Raw genomic sequence first — 26,509 nt, 5'->3', positions numbered from 1 at the left:
TCGAGTTGGCTTCGTACAACGCTTAAAAGGTCTTTAAATAAATACGTTGTGAAATGTCTACGGGGAAAATACATTGGGATTAATTTCCTGCAGGGCCTGGCGTCGTCATGAAAGGGGGCGGGACTGCGACGCTCTATTGTCAAACACACAGACAGACTTCATTATTTTTCTGGCCATAGGGTGCAAATTTCAAATTGTGCTACTGCCATCTACTACAGTGAGTGACTACAGTTTCTTACAGCTGTGAAATGTCCATTTAAGACTCTGATTCTTGGTGGCTGACCAACGGTCTCCTATGTGAAGAACACAAGTAGGATTTGTTTTATAAAGTATGGTGCTGTACAGGCATAAATTATACTCACACTATACACAACTTCTAAGAACGTGTAAGTGAGACCGTGACTTGTGGGGACATTTAGGAGCAAAACAAATTAACACATTCACTCAATCAAAACGCTGGCCAATGCCAAAAGCACTTGAAATTGATTAATTTCCAACTACGTATGATGATGCAGCTTGGAAATGTATTTGGAGAATTATAATTGTGGGAATTAGAGTTTCTTCCCCGCAGTCATTCTCAAAGCAATTAGAGCAGTGGTTCCCAAAGTGTGGTCCGGGGACCCCCAGGGGTACCTGAGGGAGTTCCAGGGGGTCCCCAGCTAAATGATAGTTTGGAACCAAATAGACCCTTATGGGTCTGTAACTCAGAGTGTACAAATGGACCCTAATCAAATAACATTGATTTTACAATATAAATTGGGGGTCCCAGAGATAGAAATGCCATTAAATGGGGGTCCGTAGACTATTAATGCATGTCAAACTGGGGGGTCCTTAAACAGGTTGAGAATCACTGCTAGAGCCGTAAAGATCTTCTCTTATGGGGGTCCCTGGCATAGCTTTCTCTTATGGGGGTCCCTGGCATAGCTTTCTCTTATGGGGGTCCCTGGCATAGCTTTCTCTTATGGGGGTCCCTGGCATAGCTTTCTCTTATGGGGGTCCCTGGCATAGCTTTCTCTTATGGGGGTCCCTGGCATAGCTTTCTCTTATGGGGTCCCTGGCATAGCTTTCTCTTATGGGGTCCCTGGCATAGCTTTCCAAATGGGGGTTTGGGGGCTGATTAGAGTCCCCATGACAAGGTGGACCACTGGATTAGAGTCCCCATGACAAGGTGGACCACTGGATTAGAGTCCCCATGACAAGGTGGACCACTGGATTAGAGTCCCCATGACAAGGTGGACCACTGGATTAGAGTCCCCATGACAAGGTGGACAGAAAAATAAAAAACATGACCATTGGTATTGTGAGAAGCACAATACAGCACTTTATTGTTCATAAATGCTTAAGTGAAAAATGAAACATAATGATGAACTAAACCAATACACACAAATTGAAACACACACTGAACAGTTTCATTAGGGGGGGGGGGGGGATGCTCTGTCGTAGAGGCATCAGCAAAGTGTATCCTGTCCATAAATTGTGGGGCAAATTCAAATCAATTCAAGATGAAAATGATACAAAGCAACTCCAGTCCAGGCCACTGCTGAGCAAAGGACTGCAAGAGATAAAAGAACAGAAGCCCAGAATGCTGAGAGAGAATACTCTGTTCTTTCAGTTAGAACAAAACAATAAAATAAGAAAATACTTAACTGCAAAATAAAGACATGATCGGTCAACAGCAAAAAAACAAAAGCAAAATCTTTTTTTTTGTTATTTAATCTGCATTTATATATAGATATATTATTTAGCAACAAAAAACAAAAAGAATGAAATAAAATTAAAAAAAACGTTTTTTTTGTTTTGTTAAAAAATAAACTTGGAGATACAGGAAAAATACCAGCCACCAAAGCGACACCTATTTGTCTAGCGAAACAATATAGAACATATTATGAGGCTAGCTTGTACACACTTAGCAAATATTTTAAGAGTACATGTACAGCAACTTCTCTCCAAACATGTCTAAAAGACTGTACAAATATACACTACCTATCCCAGGATAACTACATGAAAAACCAAAGATTCTTAAGATTATCTTGTCAGCTTAAAAGCTAGTAATTAACAACAATTCGATGTCTTAAGCCACGAGTATGAGCTCGGCAGCTAAATAAACATCAAGTACTTATCTCAATGTAGTAAAGTATTTTAGTTTTTTACCCCCCTATCGTTTGGTGTAACTTCAGTGTTGTCTTTGTACCTTCCCTCCTACTCGGGTATGAAAAACTGTTGCTCACAAACCTTTACATAATTCAGAGCTGCTTGTTGTGTACTTAAGTAGCTTTAGATTAGCCTTTAACTGTCACTGGGTGGCTTGATTTGAGCAGAAAGGGACGAGCCCTCTCTTTATCACTCTCACCCCTTTCTTTCAAGATTCCCATCTCGATGCGACCGACCGGGGGCGGGGCGCTTGGCCAGCCGAGCTCCTTCTGTTTAAAGTGAGGCAGAGTTGTTGGCATGAATGAATCAAACCCTAAAGTCACTGAGTGGACTGTGTGTGTGAGTCATTCTATCCATGTCTGTGTGCCCTTAGTTACGTCCTTAGTGACGTCCGTCTGTCCGTCGGTCAGACCTGCTGTTTGCCGAGCTGGGCCCTGGTTTTCCCGCTTCGTGCAGAGGATGGCACGAACTTTGGAATAATGATGGGTAGACTGTCTCGGCCTTTAGCCGCCGCCGGCCGTTCAGCGGCCGCGGTGGGTCCAAAGCCGTTCTCTACATGAGCCCCCTCCTCTTCGTCCTCGTCCTCATCGTCCTCATCATCGTCATCATCATCATCGTCCTCATCGTCATCATCATCAGATACATCCTCTAGTTTTGAAACAACCGGGGCCTCCGCGCCAGCCTTCACTCCTTCCTCGACTCCCGTAAGCCTGTCGTTTCCAGGCAGAGGGACCTGTGCCTCTCCCTCCATCTGATCCTCCTGCTGTTCCTCCTCCTCCTCCCCCTCCTCCTCCTCCTCCTCGTCACTGTCGGAGTCTATGGCGATGGGCTCGGAAAGGTCCAGAGGCCTCTTCTGTTCTAAGGTGCTGTTGATTGTCTTGGCTTTGTCTCTGTTGGTGCCGTTGGGCCTGGCGGCGACAGCCGGCGTTCCCTTTGGTGACGGCGGCGGCTCCACGCCGCCATTAGCAGCAATCAGTTCCCTGCGTCGGTGCCGGGCCTGTTCCGACATGCCCCGGCAGGTGCTGGACGTCCTCCTTTGGGCCGCCACGTGGCCCTCCTGGGCAGCCACGTGGCCCTCCTCCTCCAGCAGCACAGTGCAGTCCTGGCCGAACGCCAGCTCGTGTGTGAGCTGGCTGACCGCGTGCATGTTGAAGCCCAGCAGAACGCTGGCCTCCTGCGTCTCGCAGTCCTGGGTGCACTTCCTCCTCCTGTTGACGAAGTGGCTGGAGATGTCCGACTTCCACAGCCACAGGCTGGCCGCCAGCTTCTCCACCTCCCGCCGCGTCGGGTACGGCTCCTTGTTGAAATAATGCGTTAGGAATGACTTCCGCGACTCGTACGACTCGTCCTCGTGACCCTTGGGGTCGAGCGCTAGGACCACGGGCTCGTCCGGGTTTTCTATAAAGGTGTAGGGGCCGGTGCTGCCCAGCGGGTGGGCCCTCTCGCCCGGCGGTCCTCTCCTCCGCTTCGGTGGGTCGGTGGCGACGGCGCCCTCGAAGCCGGCCCGCTTGAGGGCGCTGCTCATGGCCTGGTTGACCCGAGCGGAGGGGAACGCCCGGGCCTCCTGGCCGTTCTGGGTCTTCCCCACGCCGCGGCAGTGCACCAGGTGCAGGGTGATGGTAGAGGCAGTCATGTTGCTAGTGTACACCCCTAAGCAGTGGATGCACTTATAGGTCAGTTTCTTTTCCACCGGGTGGACAGTCTGGATGACCTGGTGCCTCTCCCTGAGGTGGTGGGCCAGCGCGTCCGAGATGGGGCCCTTGAGGATGGAGAAGCAGAGCGGGCACAGGGTCTTGCCCACGTCCTTCTTGTAGGGCACGGCCGTCAGCGGACCGCTCTTTGGTGGCGTGGTGCCGTCGGGGGACGCCCGCTTGCCCGGCGTGATGGCGGCGGCCGAGGACGTGAGCACGGTGGAGGTGGTGTTGTTCTGGGCGTGGAACGCCACAGACTCCTCAGGCGCGTCCCTCATGTTGTACGTGGTCACAATGAGCTGCACGTTCTTGGGGTTGCCCTGCTGCAGCGTGAGGTCGAAGGTCAGCGGGGAGTCCGTGCGCGGGCCCATGACCTCGTCCGGGTGCGAGAGGCGCATGTGGGCCACCATCTTCTCCACGTCGTTGAAGGTGGCGCGACAGTGCGGGCAGCTCAGGCCGTGGATGAGCATGTGGTTGAGCAGCGTGTCGCTGGGCAGGTAGCGGTTGCAGTACAGACACTTGCTGGTGAAGTTGTGAATCTTCATGATGTAGTTGGCCACGGCGGGAACCTTCTCCGCCTTGTGCTCCTTCTCGAAGTGGGAGCTGTACACGTTCTCGGGGAAGAGCTCGTTGCAGATGGTGCAGATCTTCCACTTCTGCGTGTACGACGTGCCGAGCAGGGAGGACGGGCCGCCCTTCTTGCCCGGCACGGAGGCCACGGTGGTGGCGGCCGCCTGAACGCGGGAGCCCAGCGGGTTGGACTTGAGCGAGGAGGACGAGGCGTTGACCACGATGGAGCCGCGCAGGCCGCCGCCGGACATGAGCTGCTTGGCCGCCTGAGACTGCTGGGGCACGGAGACGTGGGCGTTGCCCGGCAACGTGATCCTCACCTGCTGCCCGCCGATGGAGAACGACTGCGTGGTCCCGGGCTTCAAGCCCAGAGTGTTCTGCTTCAGTCCCGACAGGAGACCCTGAGAGTTCATGCCCATCTTGTTCGGGATGACGAGTCTGCTCATCTGCGTGCTGAGCGGCCGCGTGGAGGCCATCACGGCGCCCTTGGGACCCATCCCGATGATGGTCTTGTCCCCAATGGTCTTGGGCGGCAGCAGGATGAGGTTGGACTTGGGCCGCGGCACCACCACGTTGGTGTGTCCGATCATGGCCGTCACCTGGTAGCCGATCCTCTCGTGGTCCTCGATGACGTGCTGCACCAGCGCCTCGTAGGTCCGCGGCACAAACAGACACTTCTTGCAGTGGATCTGGTTGCTGGAGGCGGCGGTGACGGGGTGGCTCACATTGTTCGTGCCGGTCGCCGCCTCCCCCGCCGTGCCGCCGTTTTGCGCGGCTGCTGCCTTCTCGCCCGGCTTCACCAGGTAGGGCTGCGCCACGTGCTGGAAGTGTTCGCGGTAGATGTGCTTGCGCACCACGTTGTACAAAGGGTCCCGGTACGTGCACTTCTTGCAGTAGTACACCGCCTGCTCCACGCCGCCGTCGCCGCTGCGCTTCAGCATGCCGTCCTTCATCACCATCATGCCCGCCACGCCGGGCATCATGCCCCCGTGGCCGTGCACGGCGCCCGGCCGGTGCATGGCGTTGTTGGGCATGTGGAAGAGCTTGATGTGCGTCTCCAGCGTCTTCTTGTTTCCGTTGTACGTGCAGTAGGGGCAGTTGAGCAGGATGCGCGCCTCGAAGTCCTCGCTGTGCACGTTGCGGAAGTGGCTCTTGTACGCCGAGAAGTACTTGGAGGAGAACGGGCAGCCGGAGCAGCAGAAAGGCTTCGACCGGTAGTCCTGGAACGACACGAAGACGGAGAGAACAAGAGGATCAGTCACTATCCTCGGTTTCGTACGTACGTGTGTGTGTGTGCCTGTGTGTGTGTGTGTGCCTGTGTGTGTGCCTGTGTGTGTGTGCCTGTGTGTGTGTGCCTGTGTGTATATATAGAATGTATGTTGCTGTTATTATGTAGACAAGTCTAGTTACATAATTGAAGTACTAAAACTGTTATTATTGTTGTACGTTTTCTTTTTGATTTGTTTGAAAAAGAGAAGAGAACCCTCATCTGCTCCAAAGGATTCTTATTGACGACGTTTCGAGCCAAGGCTCCTCATCTGGTCAAACTCTTTTGTTTGACCAGATGAGTTTGACCAGACGAGTTTGACCAGACGAGTTTGACCAGATGAGTTTGACCAGATGAGTTTGACCAGATGAGTTTGACCAGATGAGTTTGACCAGATGAAGAGCTTTGGCTTGAAACGTCGTCAATAATAAACCTTTGGAGCAGATGAGGTTCTCTTCTCTTTTTCTGATGTCACATTGAACCTCCACCTCCACTAAGTGTGCATATTTTACTATAGTGTCTGTTTGCTTTTTGATTTGTTTCCCTTTGTCTGGTTGAAGTGGAACTTTGAATTGTCTGTTGTCTCAGTGTATGAAGTGTTAGTGTATATTCTGTCTGTTCTCAGTGTATGAAGTGTTAGTGTATATTCTGTCTGTTGTCTCAGTGAATGAAGTGTTAGTGTATATTCTGTCTGTTCTCAGTGTATGAAGTGTTAGTGTATATTCTGTCTGTTCTCAGTGTATGAAGTGTTAGTGTATATTCTGTCTGTTGTCTCAGTGTATGAAGTGCTAGTGTATATTCTGTCTGTTCTCAGTGTATGAAGTGTTAGTGTATATTCTGTCTGTTCTCAGTGTATGAAGTGTTAGTGTATATTCTGTCTGTTGTCTCAGTGTATGAAGTGTTAGTGTATATTCTGTCTGTTCTCAGTGTATGAAGTGTTAGTGTATATTCTGTCTGTTGTCTCAGTGTATGAAGTGTTAGTGTATATTCTGTCTGTTCTCAGTGTATGAAGTGTTAGTGTATATTCTGTCTGTTCTCAGTGTATGAAGTGTTAGTGTATATTCTGTCTGTTGTCTCAGTGGATGAAGTGTTAGTGTATATTCTGTCTGTTCTCAGTGTATGAAGTGTTAGTGTATATTCTGTCTGTTGTCTCAGTGTATGAAGTGTTAGTGTATATTCTGTCTGTTGTCTTGTTGTATATTCCCTCCTTATTCCCAATGAAGAATTTCAGACAGACAAACAATATCTCAATAGATCTGTAAGCACACACACCTGGACTTTAGTGTGCGACGGATCCCACACGCACACATCGTCCCAGTTAGTGTGTTTGATGTAGACATCGGGGGGAGTGTAGTCCTTATAGTCCTGATGGAGACAGAAAGACATGATTAAGACATTAGTCCTTATAGTCCTGATGGAGACAGAAAGACAGGATTAAGACATTAGTCCTTATAGTCCTGATGGAGACAGAAAGACATGATTAGGACATTAGTCCTTATAGTCCTGATGGAGACAGAAAGACATGATTAAGACATTAGTCCTTATAGTCCTGATGGAGACAGAAAGACATGATTAAGACATTAGTCCTTATAGTCCTGATGGAGACAGAAAGACAGGATTAAGACATTAGTCCTTATAGTCCTGATGGAGACAGAAAGACATGATTAAGACATTAGTCCTTATAGTCCTGATGGAGACAGAAAGACATGATTAAGACATTAGTCCTTATAGTCCTGATGGAGACAGAAAGACATGATTAAGACATTAGTCCTTATAGTCCTGATGGAGACAGAAAGACAGGATTAAGACATTAGTCCTTATAGTCCTGATGGAGACAGAAAACAGGATTAATACATTAGTCCTTATAGTCCTGATGGAGACAGAAAGACATGATTAAGACATTAGTCCTTATAGTCCTGATGGAGACAGAAAGACATGATTAAGACATTAGTCCTTATAGTCCTGATGGAGACAGAAAGACATGATTAAGACATTAGTCCTTATAGTCCTGATGGAGACAGAAAGACATGATTAAGACATTAGTCCTTATAGTCCTGATGGAGACAGAAAGACATGATTAAGACATTAGTCCTTATAGTCCTGATGGAGACAGAAAGACATGATTAAGACATTAGTCCTTATAGTCCTGATGGAGACAGAAAGACATGATTAAGACATTAGTCCTTATAGTCCTGATGGAGACAGAAAGACATGATTAAGACATTAGTCCTTATAGTCCTGATGGAGACAGAAAGACATGATTAAGACATTAGTCCTTATAGTCCTGATGGACACAGAAAGACATGATTAAGACATTAGTCCGTATAGTCCTGATGGAGACAGAAAGACATGATTAAGACATTAGTCCTTATAGTCCTGATGGAGACAGAAAGACATGATTAAGACATTAGTCTGTATAGTCCTGATGGAGACAGAAATACATGATTAAGACATTAGTCCTTATAGTCCAGATGGAGACAGAAAGACATGATTAAGACATTAGTCCTTATAGTCCTGATGGAGACAGAAAGACAGGATTAAGACATTAGTCCTTATAGTCCTGATGGAGACAGAAAGACATGATTAAGACATTAGTCTGTATAGTCCTGATGGAGACAGAAAGACATGATTAAGACATTAGTCTGTATAGTCCTGATGGAGACAGAAAGACATGATTAAGACATTAGTCTGTATAGTCCTGATGGAGACAGAAAGACATGATTAAGACATTAGTCTGTATAGTCCTGATGGAGACAGAAAGACATGATTAAGACATTAGTCTGTATAGTCCTGATGGAGACAGAAAGACATGATTAAGACATTAGTCTGTATAGTCCTGATGGAGACAGAAAGACATGATTAAGACATTAGTCCTTATAGTCCTGATGGAGACAGAAAGACATGATTAAGACATTAGTCCTTATAGTCCTGATGGAGACAGAAAGACATGATTAAGACATTAGTCTGTATAGTCCTGATGGAGACAGAAAGACATGATTAAGACATTAGTCCTTATAGTCCTGATGGAGACAGAAAGACAGGGAAGACATGAAATACATTATTATTCAAAAAGCAAAGATTTCTCTCCTCTTTCCAAACGACAGCATGATGCTAAACTGTGCGATACCTTGAATGTGATGATAATCAACACGCTGCTTTAATTCAGCAGGTAAACACTCCCGGGCGGCTGGCGTAGCCGTCCAGGCACCTTGGCTGGTAGTCCAGTCTGGCAGTGTGCCGCGGGTTCGACTCCCGCTCCCAACGGCCTTTACTGCATGTCACCCCCCCCCCCACATGTCACCAGAATAGAGGATTTTTGGAGACCTGTTGTAAACCATGGTTTCCAAAGAAACCAACCCAAACCAAAACCAAACCAAACCAACCAGCTTTCTTCCTGGATTTAACCAAAGGAAAGCAGCGATGAAAGGCAGAAGTCAACAAATGAATGAATGAAAGCAAGATGCACATCAGAATATTCATAAACATCATCCCAGGAAATATATTTTTTTTAAATTAATTTTTATCCCACGATTTTGTAACCCATTTTTCACCACTGTGTAAATTATCTAATGTGATCCTGGGCTCTACACACCCTCCGCCAACCTAGTCTCCATATATGGGGGACATGGGGAGAGCAACGGACTTGAACTCATGCTTCCTTCATGCCTGAGTGTCCAAGTTGCTCCTTTACACCTGACAGGGGGGAGTTTCCCTGGTTGGACGTAGCGCGTGGAAGGAACAGGTTATTCCAACCAGTTCCTTTCCCCTCCATCAGGCGCCCCGGCTGGCCAGGGGGAGGCAGTTTAGAGACCAGGATTACTGCATGTTTTTGTGAGGGTACCTACCCTAGGGGACACGGGGAGAACATGTGAGGGTACCTACCCTAGGGGACACGGGGAGAACATGTGAGGGTACCTATCCTAGGGGACACAGGGAGAACATGTGAGGGTACCTACCCTAGGGGACACGGGGAGAACATGTGAGGGTACCTATCCTAGGGGACACAGGGATAACATGTGAGGGTACCTACCCTAGGGGACACGGGGAGAACATGTGAGGGTACCTACGCTAGGGGACACGGGGAGAACATGTGAGGGTACCTACCCTAGGGGACACGGGGAGAACATGTGAGGGTACCTACCCTAGGGGACACGGGGAGAACATGTGAGGGTACCTACCCTAGGGGACACGGGGAGAACATGTGAGGGTACCTATCCTAGGGGACACGGGGAGAACATGTGAGGGTACCTACCCTAGGGGACACGGGGAGAACATGTGAGGGTACCTACCCTAGGGGACACGGGGAGAACATGTGAGGGTACCTACCCTAGGGGTTTTAAGACATGTTCATAGCACCCCGTTTACATTGATAACAATTTACAATTTAGGCATTTAGCAGACGCTCTTAATCCAGAGCGATTTACAGTAAGCAAGAACAAAACAACATGGCAATACATCAAATAAATACAAATAGCCATGAGTCCTACTGTACGTGTAAGACGTGTGTTGGTGACAGTTATACGGGTCACGTGGTGTTGCGTGCTACTAGCCTACGTCACTCATAGTAAAGTCAGCTGTTCGCGAGGCGGCATTTCATGAATGGAAGGAGAGAGGGGGTGAACGGGGAAGGTCCAACTCCGTTGACCGCAATCGCTTTACTATGCTATCCTATGCTGTGATTCACTGTGGCGATGAACTGTTTTAACCCATTTTGGGCGGGAACACCTTTTGGTGTTTTAAACATTATGTTATAATTTAGCTATTGGAAAATAGCAGATCTACAAGCTCATAGAGCGCCACCGAGTGGCGCGCTATGAGCTTGTAGGTCTGCTATTTTTGAAAAATCGTTAGAATGTGGCGCAAATCATTGAATATATATTTCAGAGCGAACATTTTTAACTAAAATATTTGCTTCTGGGAGGTCCCTGGAACTACATATTTTGAGATGGGGGGTCTGTGGCCCAATAGAGATAATTCTGGGGGTCCTTGACATGAAAAAGGTTGAGCACCACTGACATAGAAACATAGGTTTTTTTAAGCCTTTTTTTTTTTTTAATCGACCTCAGTCCAAAATGGGTTAACTTTAATAAAATATAACAAAGCAGTACTCTGGCCTGGAGCAGTGATTCTCACGCAGACAACGACTAAAGCAGCGAGTCTGACAGCTAAACGTTTCCCCGCTTTAGCCTCTCGGCGTCTTATACGTTTGTCAAGATAGACGCTAGGGCTGTGAATCTTTGGGTGTCCCACGATTCGATTCCGATTCTTGGGGTCACGATTCGATTCAAAAACGATTTTTTTTAAATTCAAACGCATTTTTTTCCAGCTTCAAAACGATTTTCTATGATTCTCGATTCAATACATAGGATTTCATCACAATCTACTCCAGTCTTGAACTGAAGTGACTACAGTAACTTGAAAATGACAGAAGACATGATGTTTACTGTGATTAGGGTGAGCTTACATTTCATATCACAAACACCATGTAGTGAAAACTCCTGTAACTGTAACCAGAAAAAAGAAATCTAAAAAAAAAATATATATGAATCGGTTTTGAATCGTTCATAACGGAATCGCGATTCTAATTTGAATCGATTTTTTGACACCCCTAATAGACGCCATACAACGCGTGTGAACGTCCTGGTCGTCAAAAGACTTGTCTTTTGACGACCACCTCTGATTGGGGTCTGAATGGAGTAAGACTTGTCTTTTGACGACCACCTCTGATTGGGGTCTGAATGGAGTAAGACTTGTCTTTTGACGACCACCTCTGATTGGGGTCTGAATGGAGTAAGAATTGTCTTTTGACGACCACCTCTGATTGGGGTCTGAATGGAGTAAGACTTGTCTTTTGACGACCACCTCTGATTGGGGTCTGAATGGAGTAAGACTTGTCTTTTGACGACCACCTCTGATTGGGGTCTGAATGGAGTAAGACTTGTCTTTTGACGACCACCTCTGATTGGGGTCTGAATGGAGTAAGACTTGTCTTTTGACGACCACCTCTGAGTGGGGTCTGAATGGAGTAAGACTTGTCTTTTGACGACCACCTCTGATTGGGGTCTGAATGGAGTAAGACTTGTCTTTTGACGACCACCTCTGATTGGGGTCTGAATGGAGTAAGACTTGTCTTTTGACGACCACCTCTGATTGGGGTCTGAATGGAGTAAGACTTGTCTTTTGACGACCACCTCTGATTGGGGTCTGAATGGAGTAAGACTTGTCTTTTGACGACCACCTCTGATTGGGGTCTGAATGGAGTAAGAATTGTCTTTTGACGACCACCTCTGATTGGGGTCTGAATGGAGTAAGACTTGTCTTTTGACGACCACCTCTGATTGGGGTCTGAATGGAGTAAGACTTGTCTTTTGACGACCACCTCTGATTGGGGTCTGAATGGAGTAAGACTTGTCTTTTGACGACCACCTCTGATTGGGGTCTGAATGGAGTAAGACTTGTCTTTTGACGACCACCTCTGATTGGGGTCTGAATGGAGTAAGACTTGTCTTTTGACGACCACCTCTGATTGGGGTCTGAATGGAGTAAGACTTGTCTTTTGACGACCACCTCTGATTGGGGTCTGAATGGAGTAAGACTTGTCTTTTGACGACCACCTCTGATTGGGGTCTGAATGGAGTAAGACTTGTCTTTTGACGACCACCTCTGATTGGGGTCTGAATGGAGTAAGACTTGTCTTTTGACGACCACCTCTGATTGGGGTCTGAATGGAGTAAGACTTGTCTTTTGACGACCACCTCTGATTGGGGTCTGAATGGAGTAAGACTTGTCTTTTGACGACCACCTCTGATTGGGGTCTGAATGGAGTAAGACTTGTCTTTTGACGACCACCTCTGATTGGGGTCTGAATGGAGTAAGACTTGTCTTTTGACGACCACCTCTGATTGGGGTCTGAATGGAGTAAGACTTGTCTTTTGACGACCACCTCTGATTGGGGTCTGAATGGAGTAAGAATTGTCTTTTGACGACCACCTCTGATTGGGGTCTGAATGGAGTAAGACTTGTCTTTTGACGACCACCTCTGATTGGGGTCTGAATGGAGTAAGACTTGTCTTTTGACGACCACCTCTGATTGGGGTCTGAATGGAGTAAGACTTGTCTTTTGACGACCACCTCTGATTGGGGTCTGAATGGAGTAAGACTTGTCTTTTGACGACCACCTCTGAGTGGGGTCTGAATGGAGTAAGACTTGTCTTTTGACGACCACCTCTGATTGGGGTCTGAATGGAGTAAGACTTGTCTTTTGACGACCACCTCTGATTGGGGTCTGAATGGAGTAAGACTTGTCTTTTGACGACCACCTCTGATTGGGGTCTGAATGGAGTAAGACTTGTCTTTTGACGACCACCTCTGATTGGGGTCTGAATGGAGTAAGACTTGTCTTTTGACGACCACCTCTGATTGGGGTCTGAATGGAGTAAGACTTGTCTTTTGACGACCACCTCTGATTGGGGTCTGAATGGAGTAAGACTTGTCTTTTGACGACCACCTCTGATTGGGGTCTGAATGGAGTAAGACTTGTCTTTTGACGACCACCTCTGATTGGGGTCTGAATGGAGTAAGTAAACGGGATGATTTCACATTCAAGTAGAATGATTGAAATCCAGATCAGAGGACGAGGCTCTCAAACGATTGTGTGTAGAACAGGTTTTGTGTTTCGTCTCCATTCGTTCGGGAACCCCTTTGTGTTTTAAACATTATGTTATACTTTAGCTATTGAAAAATAGCAGATCTACAAGCTCGTAGCGCGGCACCGAGTGCCGCGCTACGAGCTTGTAGATCTGCTATTTTTGAAAAATCGTGAAAATGTGCCGCAAGTCTTTGAATATATATTCTTTCAGAGCGAACGTTTTTTAACTCAAATCTTTGCATCAGGGGGGGGGGTCCCTGGAACAGCATATTTTCAGATGGGGGTCCGCGGCCAAACTCAGATAATTCTGGGGATCCTTGACATGAAAGAAGGTTGAGCATCACTGACATAGAAACATTGTTTTTTCAGAGAACTGTCAGATTTAGAAGATTATATTTTAATAAATCGGCCTCAGGTCTAAATGGGTTCTCATTAGCTATCATTATGGATCACATGAAACAAATATGTTTGGGGAGTAATAAGCTCCGTAGTCATTATAAATGTCACGTCAGGATCATTTATAATACTATTAGAAATTATATTAACTGTATCGTTCAACCCGGGAGCCATGGGCGCTGGGAATGGGTCTGTGAGAAAACTCACATCCCACAGACAACTGTAGACCAGGGGTTCTCAACGTTTTTGGCCGGGGACCCCCGGAAATGCTTTGGCAACGTCTCGGGACCCCCGCCCCGCCCCCTCCCGACCCCCAATATAAATTGACTGCTACAATAACCTTAAACCATTTTGTGCGGGAACCCCTTTTGGTGTTTTAAGCATTGTTATAATTTAGCTATTGAAAAATAGCAGATCTACAAGCTCATAGCGCGCCACCGAGTGGCGCGCTACGAGCTTGTAGGTCTGCTATTTTTGAAAAATCGTGAAAATAAAATTAAACAAATAATCTTTTTTTTTTTTTAATAATTTGGGGACCCCCTAAAATAATTTGGTGACCCCCCGAGGGGGTCGCGACCCACGGGTTGAGAACCCCTGTTCTAAATCATGACAGTTTTCTGAAAAAACCCATGTTTCTATATCAGTGGTTCTCAAACCATTACATGTGAAGGACCCCCAAAATTATATGTAATTGGCCGCCGACTCCCATCAGAAAATATGTTGATCCTCGTAGCGCGGCACTCGGTGCCGCGCTACGAGCTTGTAGATCTGCTCTTTTTCAATAGCTAAAGTATAACATAATGCTTAAGACACCAAAAGGGGTTCCCGCCCAGAATGGGTTAAAACTAAATAAATTACTTTTCCCCCCCCTTTTTTTTGCAGCATGCTCACTGAGCAAAAAGCTGTTTTGAAGGATGGTGCATCGTTATAAGTCTGTGGTGCTCACCTCTATGTGGTCTCTGCAGAACTCCAGGCCGATGTCTCCCAGGACCCTCTTGACATTCCTCCTGGCTTTCCGTAGGCTGGTCAGGTTGTTGACAGGGAGCTGGAACATCTTGGCCACCTGGGGAGCACAAACACAGAGAGAGAGACACGGCGTGTCAGGAACAAGTTTGGAAGCACCGTGACCACACAAGTCAATAGGAACTGAGTACTAAGAGTTTGGACAGGTGCTCGTTGCACTCTCATTCATTCAAGTTTTATTTAAGAGTAATCAAACTCATTTTCAGTGTCGTCAAGTAATACAATCACAAAGAAAAACATCACAATATATCAGAAGATCAGGAAAAGAAAAACAAAAGGTAGACGTTGTGAATTACATTGTGAATGATCTTAAAAACAGTTACATATTATGGGGGTCTGTTTGTAGTGTATGCTCACCAAGGTTTTAAAACGATGCAAGGGTACCAATGTGGTCAATTTTAATGTCTTTTGTAGGTCGTTCCATGTATCAGGGCCACAGAAGCTAAAGGCAGATCTACCTAGTTCAGAGTTAACTTTTGGTACCTTGAATTTGGGGAAATTACTCAACTGTCAGCGGGACGGCAAGTCAGTGAGCAAACTGTGGAAGAGGACTTCTTACAGGACACAATTTACCTATCGTATCACCTGTTACGAAGCCATATACTAGGCTACAGATTTGTATCCACAACACAGCGCTGTGTGATTCGAACCTACAAGCCGTCCTGCTGATCTTCGTCCTGGTGTCACCACAAAACGGCTGTGCTCAGCCAGATGTGAGGTAAGCTGACAACATCTGTGGGTCTAATGGTACTAATGAGTCACATTTGGAGGAGAGGACGGGTTATAATGCTGGGCTTTATAACCCATTCTGACCCGAGATCAGATTCTAAAAATGTCTTCTACATCCTGACAGTTTTCTGACAAAGCTATGTTTCTATGTCAGTCGTTCTTCGATTTTTCAAAAAACAGCAGACCGAGTGGCGCGCTACGAGCTTGTAGATCTGCTATTTTTCAATAGCTAAAGCATAACATGATGCTAACACCAAAAGGGGTTCCCGCCCAAAATGGGTTAAATTGTCCCTTCCTTTACATTAGTTCAAAAAGACATTAAGCAATGGCGGTTTTCAGGACGGCTCCGCTAGGCGGAGGTACGGCGGCTATGACGCATTCGCCGTAGCTGTCAAAATCGTTAAGCAAACAGCCATCGGCAACGGGTTCCCATCCATGTTTGGTTCCCATGGTGATGCGTCTATGGCTATGCAGCGTGTGTCAAACATAAAACACATTATTCTTTTTTAAAACACCCCGTCGGGCGTCAGCTAACTTGCCGATATTGCTTAATTCTTACATGCGCTGGACATGATCAGCAGTGGAAAGAGGAAGGTGCTGCATGGAGCAATCTGTCTTATTCTAAAAAACTTTTTAATAAACATGGTTAATATGACATTTGGTATTGGTGTTATTTCTTCATTCGGGGCATGCCAACACATTACACAGCATAAGAGAGGTGATGGAGCAATCTGTGTAAATGTATGACAGCTATAATTTCAATAAACATGGTTATGACATGGCGTTGTAGTCACTACGTGTACGTGTACGTTCTGCCGTAGTAGAAAGGGCTGCGACGGCAAGCAGGTTTATGTATCGATGCACTGATCCATTTCCGGTTGCCGTAGCGTATGTTTCACCAGTTTCAATTGAAACGTGCCTCCACCCTCAGGGGGGGGCCTCCAAGCTCCAACTGAACATCAGGGGTCACTCAACCCCCGCCACTCTTGGCCCTCTCTCTCTCTCTATCTCGCTCACTCACTGCCACTTATGTTAATAACCTGCAGGGTAAAATGTGCAGCATTGGGAGGTAAAGAGGAGACACTTTAACTGTGAAGGAACGACAGGATGAGGAGAGGTGGTGTTGTTGTTGCTAATTGTGGAGAGTAATGGCTGCGCTGCGTGTGATAATGAACAGTCAAACTATTTGTATCAATACGGCTGTATCAACAGAATAATGATGTCATAGGTATATGGGGGCCTCATATATGGTCTTGAAACGGGCCTCCAGATTCCTAAGGCCGCCCCTGAGTGCCCACCTCTGTGGTAAAGGTTTTCTGTAAGCTTGCGAGACTCAATTATTGATTCTAATCTGTACTACTGAGGTGTACTAGGTAGGTACACACTGCTCAGAGGGCTACGTTATGATCATATACCTTTCAGGTCCGTCTTCAAAAATTAAACTAGGTGTAGGGGGCGGGGCTACATGGTCCTCATGGACTGCTTAGTTGGGTCACTTTGCTAAACTCTAGTCTCTACAAACCTCTTCACCACCACGAACGAATGCACAGCACAGTCCTTCACAGAACTACAAATCACTTGCTATTCAGTATTTAAGTCCGACGTCATATTGTAGTCCTACGTTACGTCCGGGTCCAAGTGGCACCAGCTCCCGTCCGCATCTCATTGTAAATAGAATATCTAAACGCGTGAATCCTTTTACAATGACATTATTTTTCAGAAAGTTAGCCATTGAGGGTCTTAATGCTTCCAACTAGAGTAGAATTATTAATGTTCAAGTGTCCATGACAAAGAAAATATATGATGTGGAGACAATAAAGACTATTATCATCATTATTATTGAAGGTGGTAACAGTCCATTTGCTCAGTACAATATTTCAGGGGCATATTTAGAATGTGTGCAGGGTTGAGTATGTTGAATCTAGTTCGCATTAATGAGGATTTAGTTGAAACAATGAAATAAACTGGCGATAGTATTAATTCAGTGTGGGGCAGACGGCCTGTCAGCCAGATTTGGGAGACCAGTAGCTTTGTTGTTGCAAGGAAAGGAAAGCGGTAAAATGAGACTTTCGTGGTTGTTTTCGTCTCAGATTTAGTCCGGCGGAGCGACACAGTATAACTCTATGGGGACACAAAAGCGACACAAAAGTAGGACCCGGAAGTATCTCTGGAGGGGGCGCTCACGTCACGGCTGAAATACTGAATGCTGTAGGCAGCTACGATGTAGTTAACATCAACATCTCAGCACGGAAACATAATTCAGCCTTTAGTCAAACATGAGCCAACTAGTATCGAGTGAGTTACTATCTGTGAAATTGCCAAAGCCCTTGTGATATCTCCAGTGAGAATGTGGAATAAAATGTATGGTATTCTGTTTTTCTAAAGTTTGTTTATGTTTGTTTAGGTGCCTTTATTGATAGATACAAGTGAAGATTGACAGGGGAGAGGGAGACGGGGGGGAGACGCGCAGCAAAGGTCGTCATGAACGGGACTCGAACACGTGACAGAGCCTATATGTGGCATGGGCCTGCCCTGGACCGCTAGGCCAGCAGGTGCCCCAATGTATGCTATTTCTAAAGAAGCAAAAACATACTCCGTATGAAACATTCAAGACATCATTATTCCACATCTGACAACTCAACCTCTTCAGACTCTACCTCACCCACAACATTCTTACATCATCACTTCACTTCTTGACTTGTTGACTAGTTTTACAGGAGGGCTCATAGGGGCAAGTAGTCTAGAACAGTCTTGTGTGTGTGTGCGTGTGCGTCCACAGCTAATATTGCTAACCAACCACATTTCTGCACGTTGTCAGTAAGTCATGGAAGTAAACATACTGAAAAGAAAAGAAACGATTTGTCCACAAATACAATTAATTTGTCTAGACTCTAAAGAGTCTAGTAGACAAATGCTAGGGTTTTTTTTATGTTTGTTTTTTGTGGCTTTCGCCTTTATTTTATATATATTCTTTTTTATAGAGGGATAGATAGTAGGCTGACAGGAAATGGGGAGAGAGATGGGGGGGGGGTGACACGCAGTAAAGGCGTGTCACCAGGCGTGTCACCAGGCGTGTCACCAGACTGGACTGCCACAGCCAGGGTGCCTGGACCGCTGAGCCATGGCCCAAGATGGACCGCTGAGCCACGGTCCAGGATGGACCGCTGAGCCACGGTCCAGGCTGGACCGCTGAGCCACGGTCCAGGCCTGGACCGCTGAGCCACGGTCCAGGATGGACAGCTGAGCCACGGTCCAGGACACATGCTAGTTTTTACCTGGTATCCTTTAGCTACTTTGTATCACTTAGGTCAGGTGTATAATTGTTTTCTTATTTACTCGATGCCATTTACTCTGATCTTGCACTTTGTAAGTCACTCTGGATAAGAGCGTCAATGCTACATGCCAAGACATAAACCTCTAGATTAGAGACAGACTGATATGTATATTATCCCATTTTGACCTGAGATCAGATTCTAAAAATGTCTTCTACATCCTGATAGTTTTCTGAAAAAGCTATGTTTCTATGTCAGTCGTTCTTCGATTTTTCAATAGCTAAAGCATAACATAATGCTAACACCAAAAGGGGTTCCTGCCCAGAATGGGTTATATGACAACAAATTCGGTATTGGCAATAAGTACCACAGACGAAAAACAGTCTAAGTCCAAATTTCAGACTGACCCCTCCACGAAAAGGCCTCGTTGTCCTGAACCCTTATCTATCATTTATATATTATGGATCAATAGTGTGGACTTAGACTGTTATTCGTCTGTGGTACTTATTATGCAGGCCATTTGTCCTGATTTGTAACCACTTTCAAACCGGTGTCCCTATTTTGAGCAACCGTACGAGAAAGGGTTCAAAATATAGCCAAGCAAGCTCACAATGCGTCGCAAATGTGACACGTTGTGAGCTAGTAGATTGGCTATATTTTTTAACCATTTATTTTAAGTATGACATGCTCAAACTAGGGACACCCGTTTGAAAGATGTTGAATAGGGGAAAAAGTGTATATCTTTATGTGTGTATGTAAGTATGTTACATGCTGTCAAATATAAACTTGAATCAAATAGGTAATAGTTCTGGACAACTGCCAAGCGGATTCAGCCAACTTCACACCATCGGTCAGGTGGTTCTCAAGATATTTAGGGGAGGCCTGGACCGATGGCATAGCGCCGCGGTCCGGGCACCTACTGTAGGGGGGAGGCCTGGACCGATGGCATAGCGCCGCGGTCCGGGCACCTACTGTAGGCTGCAATGGTAAATGGTGCATTTATATAGTGCCTTTAGCCAAGGCGCTGTACATAGATTGGGTGAATGTGCATTACATTCACCCATTCACACACACACATTCATACACTGATGACAGGGGAAACCATACAAGGCACCAACCAGCACATCGGGAGCAATAAGGGGTTCAGTGTCTTGCTCAAGGACACTTCGACACCAACTCTGGGGGAGCCCACAGGGTTCGAACTGGCAACCTTGCGGTTACCATCCGGCCACTCTACCCCTGAGCCGCCCTAGCCTGACAGCGAGTCACGGGGTTGAGTCCCGATGGCCTTTGCTGCATGTCACTGCCCAGCTCTCTCCCCAATCCCTGTCAGCCTACTGTCCTATCAATAAAAGGCAAAACAAAAAGCTCACAAAAACAAATCAGGATCGTCTAGCCACTAGTCTAGCCAAGAAGACCCACTTGACTCATAAGTGGAAAGGCAGGTTGAAAATAGACCAAGCTAAACAAAACCTTTGAAATGTCCACAGCACCAAGTCACTAAGACATCATGTCACCAATAGGTTAGTGTTATCACCTTCAATGGGCTGCTTCATTAGCCAACCTTACAACTAGTTACCACCAAAATGTCTTACTCCTTCAATGGGCTGCTTCATTAGCCAACCTTACAACTAGTTACCACCAAAATGTCTTACTCCTTCAATGGGCTGCTTCATTAGCCAACCTTACAACTAGTTACCACCAGAATGTCTTACTCATTCAATGGGCTGCTTCATTAGCCAACCTTACCACTAGTTACCACCAGAATGTCTTACTCCTTCAATGGGCTGCTTCATTAGCCAACCGTACCACTAGTTACCACCAGAATGTCTTACTCCTTCAATGGGCTGCTTCATTAGCCAACCTCACCACTAGTTACCAGAATGTCTTACTCCTTCAATGGGCTGCTTCATTAGCCAACCTTACCACTAGTTACCAGAAGGTCTTACTCCTTCAATGGGCTGCTTCATTAGCCAACCGTACCACTAGTTACCAGAAGGTCTTACTCAAGGGGTGTATGTATACGTTGGTTAGACATACTAACTAATAATAATACTAGTAAGGTCTTACTCAAGGGGTGTATGTATACGTTGGTTAGACATACTAACTAATAATAATACTAGTAAGGTCTTACTCAAGGGGTGTATGTATACGTTGGTTAGACATACTAACTAATAATAATACTAGTAAGGTCTTACTCAAGGGGTGTATGTATACGTTGGTTAGACATACTAACGAACTACTAGTTCGACAACACGGCCGCTCCCGATATGTGCTGCCGGTTAGGTTACCCGTGCTGCGGCTTAACCCATTCTGGACGGGAACCCCTTTTGGTGTTTTAAGCATTACAGGTATGTTGAAAAATAGCAGATCTACAAACACGTAGATCTGCTATTTTTTTTAAATTCTTGAAAATGTGGCGCAAATCTTTGAATATATATTCTTTCAGAGCGAACGTTTTTAACTCAAATCTTTGCTTCTGGGGGCGGGGTCCCTCCCTGGAATAACATATTTACAGATGGGGGTCCGCGGTCAAATACAGACAATTCTGGGGGTCCTTGACATGGAAATGGTTGAGCACCACTGACATAGAAACATGAGGTTTTGCAGAAAACTGTCATGATTTAGAAGACATTTTTAGAATATGGTCTCAGGTCTAAATGGGAATCTCACCTGTGGCTCCCGACTTGCACGGCAGTTTAAAACTAACCCATGGCAGGTTAAAACTAAACCGCCACGTGGTTCCCAACATGTGTGGCAGGTTACAACTAACCTGTGGCTTCCTGTGAGGTTTGGTTTAGGGTTGGGTTGTGGGTAGGGAGTCGGACTCGTAGGGGTGTTAGTACGTCGGACCAAACACATGCAGCCCTTACTACTCAATGCCAGCAGAATGGGCATGGGACACTGCTTTAGCTCAGTGTGGTAACTTTCCTTTGGATTAAAAAAAACATGTACAAGCTAATAGTTAGCTGTAGTAACAAGGTCAAAGGTCAATGATACACTACTATGACCACATGTCATTAGCAGCTAGAAAAGTGGTGACATATACTAACAGAAGCATGTTTTCACGCGTTAGCGACAACAACGGCCTGCTTGGCTCCCAACAATTCCTACCTCTGCCTATTTCCCTTCTAGAAACTGCCACAAAAGAGACAGGAGAATTGTATGGTTTAGAGTAGACTCACCATAGGACTGGTGTTGAGCTGAATGCTCTGTGTGTGTGTGTGTGTGTGTGTGTGTGTGTGTGTGTGGTTGTGTCCGTCTGTCTGACTGACTTTCTTGCCTGCCGTCTGTCTCACATTCAGACAAATACAGAGGGCAGTGTTGGGAGAGACTCAGATACACACCCTCGCCCACTTCCCCTCTCTCTCTCTCTCTCTCCCCAGTTTCCTCCCACTACTCATAGATGGCGCTAGAGAGTCGCTCTGACTCCATTATGTAAGGCTTCCTTTACCGACTGCCTGCCCCCTTTTCTCCCTGCCTGCCTGGCTATGCAATCACAGAATGGCGCCTCCTATTGAGTCAGCTGCAGCCTCTACAATATGTCTGCAGTGGAGGGGGAAGGGAGGGGAGGAGGAGGGCTGTTGAGAGGGAGGGAGGGAGGGAGGGCTGTTGGGAGGGAGGGAGAGGGAGAGAGACAGAGGGCTGTTGGGAGGGAGCGAGAGAGGGCTGTTGGAGGGAGGGAGGGAGGGAGTGAGGAGAGGGAGAGAGATTGCTGTTGAGAGGGAGGGAGGGAGGGAGAGAGAGAGGGCTGTTGGGAGGGAGGGAGTGAGAGGGCTGTTGGGAGGGAGGGAGTGAGAGAGAGAGACAGAGAGCTGTTGGGAGGGAGGGAGTGAGAGGGCTGTTGGGAGGGAGGGAGTGAGAGAGAGACAGAGGGCTGTTGGGAGGGAGGGAGTGAGAGAGAGACAGAGGGCTGTTGGGAGGGAGGGAGGGAGGGAGGGAGTGAGAGAGACAGAGGGCTGTTGGGAGGGAGGGAGGGAGGGAGGGATGAAGGAAGGGGAGGGGAGTGAGTGAGAGCGAGCGAGAGGATGGGTAGAGAGAGGGAGGGGGAGTGAGGGAGATGAGAGAGAGAGGGGAGGCTGAGCGAGTGAATGAGGGAGGGTAGAAGGAAAGGAGATGAGGAAGGGAGAGGACAGGGCGAGCGCGAGGGAAGTGGAGTGGAGGGAGAGGGGGAGGGGAGGCAGAGAGAGACGCTGTGTGTGAGAAGGGAGGGAGGGAGGGAGGGAGAGGGAGAGAAGGAAGAGAGGGGGAGGGGAGGCAGAGAGGGTGAGGCGAGGGAGGAGGAGGACTAGACAGCCAGGGGAGGGGGAGAGCAAAGGGGAGAAACAAGGAAAGGAAAGGACGCGAGAGAGGAAGGAGAGAACAGGCAAGTGGGAGTGAGTAGGAGGCGAGAGGGCGAGAGAGGGGAGGGAGGCAAGAGGAGAAGCCGGCAGAACAAGAGTTTTTTTTCCTTGTCGACTTTAGGAGAAAAAGGAGAGGATAGGAAGGGCCTTCACACCTTCACCTAACTAACCCCAGCTGACAGAGCTGTGTAATGTCCAGCCAATTACTAACATGATGCTGAGCCTACAATGTCTCAAGGTTTCTTTTCCAGGGAAACAATAATCGTCTCATGAGTCACGACCGGTGACATTCAATTTGACTTCAGATAGAGCCTACAACTACTTGATGTTCAACTTGACAGACACTAAATGAATGAATGAGCTGCATCTCATTCTCAGGGGCTGGGGGGTCAACACGTTCTAGACCCTTTCTAATCTAGGATAGGTGTGTCACTTGACAAAGCACTTATTCACATACACACAGTGCACACACACTCATCATAATACTGGTGGTGGTGGTGTGTGTGTGTGTGTGTGTGTACAGTACAGTACATGATCCACTTGACTTGACCAGGTGACATGACGGTTTCGTATCAAACATCACGACCCCGATATGTCACCTGGCCGCTCACACACAGTCCTCCAACTCGTGCTGAATGAATGATCAGATAATGTATCATTGTATCCCTCATTATATAAATATATATTCACCATGTGTGTTTATTAGAAGCTATTCTTTTTAATTAACTGGGAGGAGGTGTCTTGGTTATTACACTTACACTCAAAACTATGGTTAGAATGTGTGGTCGGCCGACATTTAAGAGAACTATAGTAGTAACGTTATAACTAAACATTTGACAACATGTTTCTAAAGGTTTAAGAAGGGGTCGCCAGTTGTTGCTGTATTATTAGATTGTAATAATGTGATGTTATTAATGAACATCTGGATCAGGATCCACAGCCGACACCGTCTATCTGACAAAGAGCAGGGCAAACACAACGAGCTAGGGTTAGCGTGCTAAGCTAACTCCGGGGGCTAACAACATGGGCTTAAAAACAATTAAAAACAATCATAATAACACACTTATTCTCGGCGTTTTTTGCCGTTGTACTTTTATCCCGACACAACACAGCTCCCGCTCGTCCTGCTACCCCTCGCCGGGAGAACGGGACTAGTTCACACTTTAAACGATTCGTTTTCAACCCGTTTTAGAAAATACAGCCTAAAAAAGCCCCGATGTGTGTATGTATATATACGTCCCGTCGGACGGTGTCGCGGCCCTCGAAAATGTCAGATCTCCAAGCCCAGGCCGCGCCGGGGACGCAACGCGCCGTGGACTTGTTGATCGGCGGCGCGGCACCGCCGCACGGCGACGCACAGAGCGGGCTTAATAACGTGACAGCCCAAGTTGTTACCCGTTTTTTTTTAACACGGCGCCGCTCTTTGCTTTCTTTGCATCGCCACTATAGAATAAGATTTTTAGTCTTCGTAGATGGATTTTGATCGATTCTGACATTGTCAGAATCGAAAAAATATATTAATCTACGAGACTCTAAAATCTAAGGCTAGATCTCCACCACAACCACCAACCGCTGCTAACCGACTCCTATAAGTGTAGCTCGCTGCTCTACAGCCTCGAACAACTTTACCTAAAATCAATTACCTGATTCTTTCAGATCCCAGTCCGTCCGTCCGTTGATCACACCTCAAGTCAGGAGAGTCTCTCTCCCTCTCTCCGGCCCTGGTAGTCTCTCTCCCCGGCCCTAGTAGGCTAGTATTCCTTCCTTCCAGCGGTCGCAGACTGCCTCTGCCTGCCAGCCAGCCCAGAGCACTGCTGCCAGCCAGGGGAGGTCTGGTAGATCTGATCAGAACCACCTCTGAACCTTCCTGGTTCCTTCCTCTCGCCGACACACACACCACACACACCGGGGTGGTGGGTGGGGGGGATCAGATGTGTGTGTGTCCTGGTGGTCAGCAGGATGTTTGGATGGATGTATGGATGGAGGGGAGCGGTAGGTGCTATCCACTACTACTAAAACCTCATTAGCTCAAATAATAAACCTTCCATTCCCGTCGGCATGACGACAGCTACGGTACAGACAGACAGACTGTTGTTGTTCAATCAAAACGCATACGGACCTTCCTCCTCCTCCTCTTCAAAGACAATACAACAATATAAATACTGTTGTGTGTGAACTAGCTGCCTATCTATTAGTACGATTGTTGTTGAGCTATAACTGATAATGCGTTTCCATTCTCTCTCTCTCTCTCTCTCTCTCTCTCTGACAAGAAGACAATACATACACCCCTCTCTCTCTCTCTCTCTCTCTACTAGGCTAGAAGCTGCCCGATCCAAAATGGCGCAAATGAAAGGGCGGAAGTGACATATGTTCGATTAGCATAAAATAAAAAAATAAAAAACATAAACTCATTGTGAGCTTCTTCTTCTCTTCGTGGGAGGTCCGCTCATTAAAACAAAACGGTTAATTGGTGTTTTCCAATTAAGCCAGTTAATTAAGACGTCGGTTAACCTGTCGTGTGTGTATACGTGCGGTAGGTCTAACTGACAGTAACAACTGACATTTTGTAGCAACGGGTAAACAACAAGCCCAAAGGTGTCATGACGGAGTTCAGTCACTAGCAGGCGCCCTCCTGTTTGAGAGCCTCACTGGGGCACAGCGCATGCGCCGTGGTGGGACTACATCTGGCGCTCCTCCTCCTCCCCTGCAGAGGGTCTGAACACACACACACACACACACACACACACACACACACACACACACACACACACACACACACACACACACACACACACACGCACACACACACACACACACACACACACACACACACACACACACACACGACCTCGGGGTGGTGTATCATGCCGCCTAAGCTATTACAACAGTAGGTGGCGCTGTGCTCTACTGTACTAGTTTCCAGTCTGCCAAACTGGCCGGGACTACTTTCCTCTACTTAAACTCAGTGGTGGTGCTGCTGGGAAAGCCCCAAGCCTAAGTAGTGTGTGTGGTTCTCAAACCTTTTCATGTCAAGGACCCCCAAATGGACACTAATTAGCCCGCGGACCTCCGGACCCCCCTTTGAAAAGATATGTCAGGGACCCCCCATAAGAGAAGATTTTTACAGCTCCAGCAGTTTTTCTCAACCCGTTTAATTTCAAGGACCCCCAGTTTGACATGGATTACTCTACGGACCCCCATGTAATGGAATTTCTATCTCTTGGCCCCCCGGCCCCAATTTATATTGTAAAATCAATGTTAATTTAACTCTGAGAGTGTACAAATTTGTACACTCTCAGAGTTACAGACCCATAAGGGTCCATTTGGTTCCAAACTATCATTTTGCTGGGGACCCCCTGGAACTCCCTCAGGTACCCCTGGGGGTCCCCGGACCCCACTTTGGGAACCACTGGTGTAGA

At 46.9% G+C, this 26,509-nt stretch overlaps 1 protein-coding gene across 2 annotated transcripts; it reads right to left on the bottom strand.

The window, feature by feature from the left end:
- Positions 1-1,310: 1,310 nt before the first annotated feature.
- Positions 1,311-25,674, bottom strand: adnpb (activity-dependent neuroprotector homeobox b). Of its 2 annotated transcripts, none has more exons than XM_079491738.1 (4): positions 24,734-25,674; positions 14,670-14,786; positions 6,952-7,044; positions 1,311-5,632 (listed from the first exon to the last, which is right to left on the bottom strand). In XM_079491738.1, the coding sequence occupies exons 2-4, from the start codon at positions 14,775-14,777 to the stop codon at positions 2,558-2,560; spliced, it is 3,276 nt and encodes a 1,091-aa protein (XP_079347864.1). In that variant the 5' UTR covers positions 14,778-14,786; positions 24,734-25,674; the 3' UTR covers positions 1,311-2,557. The 2 variants fall into 2 exon arrangements, with proteins under 2 accessions (XP_079347864.1, XP_079347865.1); XM_079491739.1 differs by lacking the exon at positions 24,734-25,674 and adding an exon at positions 24,154-24,241.
- Between the last annotated feature and the right edge of the window lie 835 nt (positions 25,675-26,509).

Source organism: Electrona antarctica (assembly GCF_951216825.1).
Source record: "Electrona antarctica genome assembly, chromosome: 2".
Taxonomy (NCBI): domain Eukaryota; kingdom Metazoa; phylum Chordata; class Actinopteri; order Myctophiformes; family Myctophidae; genus Electrona; species Electrona antarctica.
The sequence above is the reverse complement of the archived record's forward strand: the minus strand, read 5'-3'. Positions and strand labels throughout refer to the sequence as shown.